The sequence below is a fragment of the Dermacentor albipictus genome, chromosome 3 (assembly GCF_038994185.2).
Source record: "Dermacentor albipictus isolate Rhodes 1998 colony chromosome 3, USDA_Dalb.pri_finalv2, whole genome shotgun sequence".
Lineage (NCBI taxonomy): Eukaryota > Metazoa > Arthropoda > Arachnida > Ixodida > Ixodidae > Dermacentor > Dermacentor albipictus.
In genome coordinates, this window is record NC_091823.1 from 131550144 (window position 1) to 131562947 (window position 12804).

Sequence of the window (12804 nt, forward strand, 5' to 3'; positions counted from 1 at the left end):
GCTCTTTTATTGACTCTTATGTATGGTACCGTAGTCTGAGTTAATGCATCTTGGAATCCTGAATGCTCGATCACTGGATGGTGTCACAGTAGACGTGGCTTCAGTGCGCGTTTCCAGTGATAAATACGCCTCTGGAAAATTCTAGGTTCAATGCGTGGACGAAGCAATTCTGTGAATCAAGGGCTGCGTAATGAGGTTCATAGAAGAATCGCGTGATTTGAAACCATGCGTACAAGAAACAGTGAACACATTATATTCTTTACCGAGAACAGGTATTTGATGGCCTGATGAAGACACGCGTAACGAGAATTCCTGCGCGGAAGAGAAATATGGTGAAATGTTTGATCTCGAAGTCATTGAGTATCGGTCAGTGATCGCAGGTTTTACTTTGCCCATTGTTCATGGTGAAATAGTACTAGGCGTACGATTTCTTTTCGTCTTACCGACAAGATCACTGCATAAGAAAAGTTACAGGCCTGCGTGGCGCATGTCGCACTGGAGGAGCGGCTACATAGAAGCTCTATTTTCGACACCACGCTTCACAAGGTCTTTGGGGCGAAGTATCTTCTCGTCGCTTTCACGAAAAATATCTTAACTCTCCCCCCAGCGTTGACGGCACGCTACGGCTTGCGCTGCAGCTTGCCCTGTTCTCTGCACCGTCGTCTGCTGAGGCCAACATTGCTTGGTAGCAGCCGCGCGTGTAGCTCTACGATTCACTTCAGGTTCGTCCCTTTCGATGATGCGCCATAATGTGTACCGAAGAGTAAACAGAGCTGTCCCGGCTACGTGGTGCACTTGTCACATTTGTTGACCCGTGGCACGGTACGCTCCTGTGCATGATGTTGATGATTATTTTGACGCCCTGTTCGAAACGGGTTGGCGACAGTCAGCTAGCCTGCTACATGCAGGGTTAGCTACATGCACCATGCAACTGCTATATACAACTGCTACATGTCGGGACACCTTGTGTAGTATAACAAAACTGCAATGCAAAGATTGTACGTTTCGGCGCTACGCAGCGCGGCGGCGAAAGGACGTAATGCGATGGTAATTATGATGATGATGACTTAATGGCATTCGCTTTGAAACAAGGCAGTGAAAAATAGTCACATAGGCTGCCTGAATTATTCAGGTATGCCATGCACGTTTTTCATAACATTAACATTTATACGTCTCGGTAATTTTCTTTTTCTTCCTGAAAAATTTCTCTATCTACCTTGCAACCCTAACAATGCAGCTGATGCATTGCATGCCAGCTGGAGTAGTATGCGACTGCTACGCAAAGGACACGCGTATAGAAGCTAGGCAGCGCGAATCTCATTGCAAGTGGCACGATACGATGCTAAGGATGTTCATGATTTATTGGCATCCCCTTTGAAACGCGTTGGTGACACAGTCATAGCAATCTTCATTTATAGAGGTCCAGAATGAATATTTTTACAAGCATTCTTGTAAACATCTCCTTAAACATCTTTTTCTTCCATTTTTTTTAACTATTGTTCCGTTGGATGTTCACATGTAACGTGTCCTCCTACCTTGTGCAATGCATGTGCAATTCAAGACGGCTTCGTATCTGCGCTACGCAGTGTTGTCACATCGCGTGTCTCTTCGCGCGCTATGTCGCGTTCACAGGGAATTTTCCAGCTGCATTCTATCAAACGCTGGTGTGGGTCATTGGCAGGGTAACGGACTGCACGAAAAGGGCCCGGGTTTCATCCCTGCGTGAACTGGGTCTCTTTTTTCTCATTCCCGGCGGTACCTGCGGCGGAGGTGATGGTGGCGTACACCATCGCCACTTGCAAAGGGTGTTGGAAGGAGCCCATCACAGCTTACACTGTGAAAACTGTCGACGATGGAGTTATACGTGGCTGTGGTTGGCACTGGTGATGATTGTTATGTGGGGACTGTCGGTGACTGCGGCGACCCATGTCTAATGTCTGAAACTGTTGGGCAACCAAGGGGCCTGCAACGTATTCTTCAAATCGACTGATCATCTCTTTTTCGATTTTCTTCCATGAATCGTTGTTTTCAAAGACGCGCGTGAGGAATAAACAAAATAGCTAACTGGTGACGTAATAATCGAAGTTTGCCATCATATTCCATTCCGACCATGAAGTAGGAGATGCGTGCAACTCGAAGAGGAGGAACCAATCTTCCATGGGCCCGTCTTCCACTGATCCGGTCTACTTTGGTATGTCTAAAGCTTCCAATGACGTGGGCAGGACGCTGTTTGGTGTAGGTAGTAGATATCTGCACTTGGGGTGTACGGAATACTTTGCAATGGTTGCGTGATGGCTTGAGGCCGATGATCTGGCTGCCAAGTTATTATCTTGCCGACTTGTGTGATGTGAGCAGGACGGTATGTATGTAGAACAACACGGTAGCCCGAACACTGACTTTATTCTTCGTCTTCCTCGTTACCCACTATCGCACGGCACAGTCCTTGTGCGGTCCGCGTGCCGCACACACAACACGCACACCGCATAGATCACCTCGCCAATCAGCAACACAAGTCAAAGTCCAATGCTGATGGAAGCAGTACGTGAACAACCCCTGCTGAAGTTTGAAAAAGATCAGTATAAACGCCGCCATAACCATCAGCGACCAGGACGATGACTTCGACTCAAGCGACGACGACATGCATCGCCGAAAACACACATGCGACGAATAATAAAGAGAGTGTTCAGGCAACAATGTTGCTCTACATCCGCAACCGATATATATATATATATATATATATATGTATATATATATATATATATATATATATATATATATAGAGAGAGAGAGAGAGAGAGAGAGAGACAACTAACCGGACCGTGTGGCATTATTCATACTGTCCCGAGGAGCACACAGAAGCAATTCTAAACGTTGACGTGGGAGACAATTTTTTTGCATAATACAAATTCAAGGATAGAGCCGACAAATATAAGAGGCATGGCGTTTCTAATTTGGCTAAACCACAGCCCTCGATTCAAAACACTGCTTCTCCATTCAGAATACGGGCATCCATTGTCGCCTTACCGTGGCAACCAGCAGTCCCTATTCTTGATGGACTTCATTAATATGTTTGGGATAAGGGTGGACGAGTGATCGAAGCGTCCGAGTAAATAGTTTTCTTCTAACTATTAGGTATTTTTGAATATGAAAAGTAAAGTGAATATTTTGCAGGAACACACTGTTAACAGCCGGTTGCGGTTTCCCGTCTTGTAAATAAAGCATCGCCAGTGATCAGAAGTGAAATAACTAGAAAGATATTCAAAGAAATTAGGAAACAGAAGGGGAGTATTGGAACCTCTGCTTCTGTTATCGGTTTCCCGACTGAAGCATTCATGATAACCTCAGCAGCTTCTCTTGTAGTCTGCTATTTATTGTTTATCCCATCTTAGTCATATGCAATTTTTATCCTTTAGGATGCAATCAGTGACGTGTTCCTTATAACGGACCCTTTTAGGTGTGTGTATGGTACTCAGGTGCTTAAGGAGCTTTTTTGGTAGATTTCCTGCAAGTTTTGATATTTTGTCGGCAACCAATATTTTAACGTTTCGGGTATGCTAGCCATTTAACAGCATTTCATTCTTGTAACGTTTTCGTATAAACAATCTCTGAAGAGCCTGAGAACTACTGCCGTAGCTTTTAGCAGCAAATATTCTTCTTCTGTTTAAGCTGCTCCCAACTATTCTAGATAGTTGTTTGTTTTTTTATCGCTAGGTATTACAAGTTTAGTACCTAACTATACAGAAATAAAATTTCTGTTGTGAACATATGTGTTTGCATTTGAGCACAGTCGAACCTCGACATAAAAAAAGTTCTGCTTTCAGAGAATCCATTCGTCAAATCGCAAATTTCATTAATTAAATGCATAAATTTTCAGCATTACAAACAGCATTACAAGCAAGCTTATGAGGAATTTTACGGAAGTGGCGCCATATCAGCGTGGTTCTGAGCGCCAGCGCATACAGCGAAGTTCGCACCGAGAGCAATGCACCGATGTGGCTCACGGTGTCCGAGATTTGCGTGTGTTGCGTCACGCGGCACCGTAAATCTCGGACGCCGTAGCTGACCACGCTTAGTGGCCGCAGGCGGTGCTCGAAAGTGTGGGTAAAATATGGGGATATTGGTAGTACACAAAAAAGAACTCAGTGCCCTTCCACTCTACGAAGAACGATGGCCAGTGAAGCTGGGTCAATGGGCCTCTGAATGGGTAACTGCACATCCATCGTGGCTCAGCCCGGTATTGCGCTATCCTCAGGATCGGCGCAAGTATGGGGAGTACTTAACACCTGCTTCACCTTCGCCGCTTCACCTTCGCCGCGAGCACTAACGAAATCGGCCCACGTATCGGGAGTGATAACGCCTGCTTCGCCTCCACCGTGGGTCGGCCCACACTTGCACCATCTTCGGGATCGGCGCACGCATGGGCAGTGCTTAGCGCCTATGCTAAGAGATTTATTAGCAACGGGCGCGAACGGGTAGCCGTCACAAGCGTTCGGCGAAAGACAGCAACCATGAGCTCATGCCGGTAGCGATGGTGCTGTGGCGCAGGCAGGCTACTCTTCTTCGTTACAATCGCCCTCTGCAGAAAAAGGCGCCATCCTGGAGGCTTAAGGCGAAGAGACTACTTTGGGTCATAGTACGGCTTAATGCGAGAGACGTGGACAAGTTCGCGGCCGCGATGGCGTAGGTCCGCCAATGGCGTGAGGGGCTCTACGATGTAATTGACGGAGGACGTTAGCTCGAGAACGCGGTAGGGTTCTAGGTACTTTGCCATAAGTTCTTAGGAGAGGCCGGGTGTAGTTGCGGGTACCCGAAGCCATACAAGAGAGCCAGGCAAAAAGTTGGTGCAGAAGGGCCGGCAGGTTGACGGGATTGCTGCTGCCACTGGTCCTCGGTGGAAAAAGAGCGGGCAAGCTGGCGGCATTCCTCGGCATGACGAGCAGCTTCAGATAGCGGAGTACTTTCGGACGCGTCAAGTGTATATGACAGAATGGTATCTAGAGCAGTAGAAGGTTCTCCTCCGTATAGGAGAAATTAAGGGGAAAAACCAGTAGTTGCTTGGGCCGCAGTATTGTACGCATACGTCACGAAAGGGAGAACACGGTCCCAGTTTGAATCATCAGAGGCGACGTACATGGAGAGCATACCGCCAAGAGTATGGTTGAAGCGCTCGGTCATGCCGTTAGTTTGCGGATGGTACGCTGTACTGGTGCGGTGAACGATTCGGCATTCGTCGAGTAGTGCCTTCAAAGCATCGGAAAGAAAGGCGCGGCCTCTATCGCTAAGAAGTTCGCGAGGGGCACCGTGGCGAAGAACGAAATCTCGTAAGAGAAACGATGCATCATCGCGGGAGGTGGCAGTCGGCAAAGCAGCTGTTACAGCATAGCGGGTCAACTGATCCACTGCAACAATAATCCAGCGGTTGCCTGCTGGCGTGGAGGGTAGCGGTCCGTAGATGTCTATACCAACCCGATCAAAGGGCCAACTAGGGCAGGGAAGGGGTTGTGACGGGTAGACTTGTCAGGGATGTAATTTTCGGCGTTGGCACTGAGCACAGGAGCGAATCAACTTTCTGACGAAGGTATACATGCCGCGCCAATAAAATCGGATGCGTAGTCGAGCATAGACGTTGAAGAGGCCGGCATGTGCGCACTGAGGGTCTGCGTGGAAAGCGTCGCAGATAAGGTCACGGAGATGGCGAGGTATCAGGAGAAGCCACTTGCGGCCACCGGAGAGGTAATTACGGCGATAAAGAAGGCCGTCGCGAATGCAGAAGTGGGTAGCCTGGCGGCGAAGAGCGCGAGATGGTGAAGAGGTGGATGGATCAGAAAGGATGCTGATGAGAGCACTGATCCAGGGATCCTTGCACTGCGCCGACGGCATGTTGCGCAGTGCATGAGATGGAACTGTGGGCTCAAGGGCGGATAGGCAAGTGCAGTCAGCGGAGACCGGTGAGCGAGAAAGGGCGTCAGCGTCCGTGTGTTTGCGGCCGGAACGGTAGAGAACGCGGATATCGTACTCCTGTAGCTTAGGGCCCAGCGAGCAAGTCGGCCAGATGGGTTCTTAAGGGCAAACGGCCAACAAAGGGCGTGATGGTCAGTGACGACATCGAAGGGGTGACCATACAAATAAGGACGGAACTTTCGAAGGGCCCAAATAATGGCTAAACACTCTTTCTCTGTAACAGAGTAATTAGCCTCGGCCTTTGTCAGAGTTCGGCTCGCGTAGGCAACGACATATTCATCAAACCCCGCTTTTGGTTGCGCGAGTACGGCGCCAAGTCCGACGCCGCTGGCATCGGTGTGGACCTCTGTGGGCGCTGCAGGATCGAAGTGGCGGAGGATAGGTGGCGAGGGCGAGGTTAGCGGGCGGCGTAATTTCGTGAAGGCGTCATCACAGGTGGGCGACCAAGCGGAAAGTTCTTTGTCGCCACTTAGAAGGGCTGTCAGGGGTGCACTTATGGAAGCGAAATTTCGAATGAAACGTCGGAAGTATGAGCATAAACCAAGGAAACTTTGAAGCTCCTTTAACGTCTTTCGTTGCGCAAAGTCGGTGACAGCGCGGAGCTTGGCTGGATCCGGAAGGACGCCGCCTCGTGATATAACATGGCCAAGAATAAAGAGCTTTCGGGCGCCGAAACGACATTTTTTTAAGTTAAGTTGAAGTCCCGCGTCAGTAAGGCATTACAGAACTTGCTCGAGACGGCTGAGATGGGTTCGGAAATCAGCGGAAAAGACAACTACGTCATCCAGGTAGCATAAACATGTGTTCCATTTGAGGCCGCGTAAAATATTATGCATCATTCCCTCAAAAGTGGCTGGAGCGTTGCACAGGCCGAAAGGCATTACGATGAATTCGTACAATCGGTCAGGTGTTACAAATACTGTTTTAGGTCGATCAGATGGTGCCAAGGGGATTTGCCAGTATCCGGAACGTAAATCCAGCGAAGAAAACTCAGCTCCCTGCAAACAGTCGAGGGCGTCATCGATGCTCGGTAACGGGTAAACGTCCTTGCGCGTTATCTTGTTCAGACGTCAGTAGTCGACGCAGAATCGAATAGAGCCATCCTTTTTCTTAACGAGGACGACCGGTGATCCCCAAGGACTGTTGGGAGGCTGCACAACGCCACGGTTGAGCATGTCAGCAACCTGGTGGTCAATGACACGGCGCTCAGAGGCGGATACTCGGTAAGGGCGCTGCCGTAAAGGTGCATGACTGCCGGTATCTATCTGGTGAAAAACGGTTGGTGTGCGGCCCAAACTGGAAGCATGGCTGTCAAAAGATGCGCTGAACTTCTGCAGGAGAGCAATAAGCTGGCTTCGTTATGAAGATGACTTGCCATCGTCGATGGAGCAGTGGAAAGCGTCGAAGAGTGACTGATCAACCGCAGAGTCACAAGTAAGTGCGCCAAGGCCCACAGAAGTAGAAACGGCAGGAGCGTCAAAGTTGCAAAAGGTGTCGACCGGTTGAACAAGGCCTAGGCATTCACCATGAAATAAAGCTAAAGGGCAGGCTGTGGGATTCTCGACGACCATTTTTGTGACGCCATTGCGAAGAGTAAGGAGAGCAAAGGGCAGCGGAGAACATCGGCGGCGAATGAACAGCTCAGAGGGCGTAAAGAGAACAGTGGCATCAGAAATAGCGGCGCACGACACAGGCACAAGAAGGGAAGAGCGTGGAGGGACGGAATTGTCTTCGGAAACAAACAGTTTAGCACTGGAAGGGTCGTTTTCGATAGTCTCGACGTCGGGAAGTGCAGAAAGTTCGTGTTCGGCGTGACAACATTCAATAACGGCGTTATTTGCAAGGAAGTCCCAGCCTAATATGCTGTCATGGGAACACGTGGGCAGCACGACGAATTCGACGGTATACAGTAGACCTTGAATGAAGACGCGAGCAGTACAGGCAGTGAGAGGCGTTATATTTTGAGCGTTCGCGGTTCGAAGGGAGACGTCGGAGAGAGGCGTCAAAACCTTTTGTAGTGTGCGGCAGAGTTCGGTGGAAATCACGGATACGGCGGCTCCTGTATCTACAAGTACCAGGACGGCGATTCCTTCGACAGAGACTTCAATTACGTTGGCTAGAGAGGGACGAGGACTAGGGCATTGCGACGTGAACGCAGTTCGTGCCTCCGGAACTGCGGCCATCAGTTTTCCTGCTCGGTGGACACGGTACGGCGCCGCATCGGAGGAAGCGAGCGACAACGGGGAGATGGTGAGCGGCGAGTAGAGGCGGTTGGATGGTCAGGGGAAAAGGAAGAGGTAGGAAGGCTGGAAGGCGAAGAGGAAAACAGAGCGGGGAAAGGTGGCGCTCGGCGGATGTTCTGAAGAGGAAGCATGCCACGACTACAATGGCGCGATATGTGACCAGCACCACCACACGTAAAACATATTGGGCGGTCATCGAAGGTGCGCCACTGGTGGGGGTAAAGTCCGAGTCACGGTTGAGGATTCGGAAAATGCTGTCGGTCGGGCAGCAGCATAGGAGGAAAATGCCGTCGGTCGTGAAGCGGCATAGGTCGATGCATAGAGGGCGGCAGGGGCGTTTGTGGACGAGATCCGGAAACTGCTTCAGCGTAAGTGAGAGCAGCCGTGACTGGTGTCTGCTCAACGGCTGGAGGAATGGCTTGAGATACTTGTTCTTGAATGCAGTCGCAGATCGTAGGATGCAAAGCAGGTGGTGGTTCCTGAACAGAAGATATCAAAGACAGCTGGCGGCCGACCTCTGCGCGAACGAATTCCTGAATTTTTACCAAGAGAGCAGCATGGCTGTCGTCGACTCCAAGGCTTGATAGAGAGTCGGCGGGCGGGGTGGGACGTCGGGTGTGAAGCCGTTGCCTGCGCAACTCGTCGTAACTCTGGCATAATTATATCACATCAGCGACAGTGTGAGGACTCTTCGATAATAACATATGAAATGCGTCGTCCTGAATACCCTTCATTATATGTTTGATCATCGCCTCCTCTGACATCGACGCATTCACCCGTTTGCAAAGGTCGACAATGTCCTCAATGTAGCTCGTGAAGTTTTCTCCGGCCTCTTGGGATCGTGTGTGCAAACGTTGTTCTGCACGAAGCTTTCTTACTGCAGGCCGACCGAAAACTTGGGTAAAGTTGGTCTTGAAGGCCAACCACGAAGTGAGGTCGGCTTCATATTTTAGAAACCATAGTTTCGCAACGTCCGTAAGGTAGAATGCGATGTTTCTCAATTTGGTAACGTCGTCCCAGTGGTTATGGGCACTCACTCGCTTATAAGACGAGATCCAATCTTCAACGTCTTTGTGATCTGTGCAGGAGAAGATAGGGGGATCTCGCTGACGCAAGGCACCGGCACAAACCAAGGTGGCCGGTGCCGTTGGAGGAGCTGGAGGAGTGTATGCGTCGTCGGGCATAATGGGGGGTAGAGTGTGACTCCGAAGTTCCATGGTGGTCGAATTTGCTAAGAGATTTATTAGCAACGGGCGCGAATGGGTAGCCGTCACAAGCGTGCGGCGAAAGACAGCAACCACGAGCTCATGCCGGTAGCGATGGTGCTGCGGCACAGGCAGGCTACTCTTCTTCGTTACACCTACTTCACCTCTACCGCAGGTGGGCCTGGCGTCGCATTACCTTCGGGATCGGCCCACGTATGGGGATTGCTTTACGCCTACTTCACATCCGCCGCGGATCGGCCCGGCATTGCACTTTCTTCGGCATTGGCCCACGTATAGAGAGGGCCTGACGCTTGGTTCAAATCGGCCGCGGATCTGCCCGGTATTGCACTATCTTCGGGATTTTGTGTCTACACACGGACACAATCCTCATGGAGCGAGCCTATAATAGTTTCGCTATATAAGTTTATTTCTCCGGAATTCGGAGCACTAATGGCAATAGCAAAGAAATTACACGAAATAGGGTTCATAGTTTTATCGTTGTCACTGCGCTCAGGCAAAAATTAATAGGCCTTACTCAATGATTGCGAATTAGCAGTCATAACGCGATAGAGCGCTTGATAGCGTGTTTCGGAAAATTCAGATATGCTACCACCAAGAACATCAATTTGATGGCAAGTATACTACACTACTTACCCTGTAAGTAGGAAAATAATGTCGGACTGCTGAAAATATGGTTGCTCCTTTACGTATTTTTTAAAGTTATATCTGGTTTGGTCATTAAGAATATTGCGCGTAGCCTCATAGCCAGCTACATTAGCCATATATGGCTCGTCTTCTGGCTGCAAGAAATAAAAACAAGTATGTGCATTCAAAAAAGCGCCTATTTTCCCCCTAAATACGCTTTTGCTACATAAATAACATGAACCATCGTGGCACATACGGCACATGATGACTATTTCAAAAAGCAGGCCACTTATTGATGCATATATTTTTTATCTTTCATGGACGAGTAATTAGTTTTCGTCAAGTGATTTCTGTATATGGGATCTCCATAAAAGTAAAATACGCTAAGTATTGCCCGGCCTTATATATAACCACATACCCCTCTTCTAATACGAAAACAGTGTTAGCTCATTGTAGTTGCTCATGGCACAGCCCCAGCCTCGACTGCAGAATACTCATGCAGAAGCTTTGTGGTAATGCAGATGTGAAAGACGCGTGACTGTCTTCGCAACAGCTTTCTTGAAGTTTGTAGAGCTAACACTCTGGCTCAACTCAAGCATAGGCTGATTCGATAGCATATATGACCTTCTCGATGTCGCGATGATCATAACACGTTAAATAGATACAGAGCTGTTCGTTAACAGAAAAGCGCAAAGCCTGTTGACCGCATTGTAATTGTCAAGCGGGTGGTTGACAACACAACATTGGTCAGCACTGTTGGCCATGAGAAGGGATGTAGATTGTGTCTATCAATTTGCAATTGTTAACAGAATTACCGCAGAGAGTTCGATCATTAGGAATTTGTGCAGGTAGCCGAGGAGAGAGAGCTACCGCGACCACGATTTATTAGAGCCGGCCTGCTGAAAGAGTGATGAAACAGGGATGCAGCATGCGAAGGCGGACGCTCAAGTCCGACGCACCATACACGCGCAAGGAATTTTCAGCCTTAAAAGTGTTTCATTTTATCTGTACCTCCAGTCCTGACATTGATAGGACAGGTAACTCGGTAAACTAATGCACCCATATCGCAGTGTTTGCTGAACTTACATCCTTTCTATGATTGGGTGTTTTGACAAGCTTTCACCCTACACACACACACACACACACACACACACACACACACACACATACATACATAAATATATATATATATTATAGAATCAGCCATATTGTCATTCTCCTACTCCTTCGGACGTCAACCCATCGCGACTTTTGTCCCGTCAAAAAAATTCCATATATTTGCGAGACGTTCAGAAATGGAGTGAAAGAAGAGCCCATCTATACACCGCCTTCATTCTAACTGCGGACTTATATATTGCTAGTACGAAATACTAGCTCTCCCCAAGTCCATATTTATCTCTTGATTTATTGTCTTTACTCTTAAACACCCGATTATCAGCAAAATGATGAGACAAAATTCCTATGTCATTTCGAGCGTAATAAAACTAATAAACCGCTCCTCTATATTAGAGCGTGACATCTGAAATTGAGACTACACTGTATCTATGGATGACCAAGAAAAGCAAAAAAGAAGTGAACAAAGAAAAATGATTCATCATATTCCTTAACTCTAGCTATATCATTGATTGGGAGTTATTTGAAAGGAACACATGAATGCAGTATACCGTTATGAGAGGCGAAAATCCTCTTCTTGGCCGCTGCTATCTCACCTGCTAACAGTTTAAATTTATCGTGGAGCACCAGGCATGCCTGAATAATTTAGAACTTGTGCGAATGTTATCGTTGATCGTATTCGTTTGTATATGTCCTCGCCAAAGAGTGTAAAATAAGATTACATACACGACACGAACCTTCGATAAATGATGCATAAAAATCGATGGGCTTCACCGGCTGATCACAATTTGACAATCGCTGACTGCTCGCTGCTATCATTTTGCTTTCACTGCAACTTGCTTTGAGGACACAGGTTCGCCCAATAAAAAGTTAGTTTCGTCATGCATAGTTTTGTGGCCATTTTCTTCGCGGTCACTGTTACGAGACGTCTGTTGGAGGCGCTAGCATGTTCATGTACCGAACGCCCCCGCGAAGTAGCAACCCGAACCTGAAGATTACATCAGCATAACCATGGACCATCGAGCTAGCCGCAGGCTTCAAAACGTGCCCCTCGAAAACGGACTTCTACCTGAGACGACCTAGAAGATCAAGGCCAAGTGAACAACCACAATGTCAATCCAAAGAGCCCTCTACTTTAGAGCGAACTTCATCGGAGAACTTGGAGACGTGGCTTAAGACACTCGAGAGGGTGTAAACTGCAACAAGTGGAACGCTGAGGAAAAATTGCGGCACGTTTATTTTTCACTGGAAGTAGCAGCCGGTACTTCGTTTTAAAATCGAGAGGCCTCGTTAACGACTTCGGGTTTGTCTGTTCTGGAACAAGTTTCTGAAGACATTCACGAGCGTCTTCAAAAAAGAACGGACTGAAGTTCACTGCAAGCACGAGTGAACCTGCCCAACGAGGTCGCAGCTTTTACGTAAAAAGGATTACACGAGTTTTCCGGAACGCCGACCCGAATACGCCTGAGAAGAAGGAAATTCGCTTTCTTGTTCGTGGGGTTCTGGAATAACTCTTCAGGGGAATTGTGCCCACCCCGCTTAGGACGGCAGCAGAAGTTGTGACGATCTCACAGGTCTCGACGATTGTAAAGACGATACAAATACACACTAGGCAGTACATCTGCAGCTCGAGGCCA

At 48.4% G+C, this 12804-nt stretch overlaps 1 protein-coding gene across 1 annotated transcript in view; it reads right to left on the reverse strand.

Moving 5' to 3' along the window:
* LOC139057580 (venom metalloproteinase BumaMPs1-like) overlaps nucleotides 1-12804 on the reverse strand; it is a 134765-nt gene that overhangs the window by 57554 nt on the left and 64407 nt on the right. The window contains exon 8 of the mRNA XM_070536066.1: nucleotides 10064-10209. Within this exon, the coding sequence (XP_070392167.1) occupies nucleotides 10064-10209 (146 nt within the window). The remainder of the gene's footprint in view (nucleotides 1-10063; nucleotides 10210-12804) is intronic.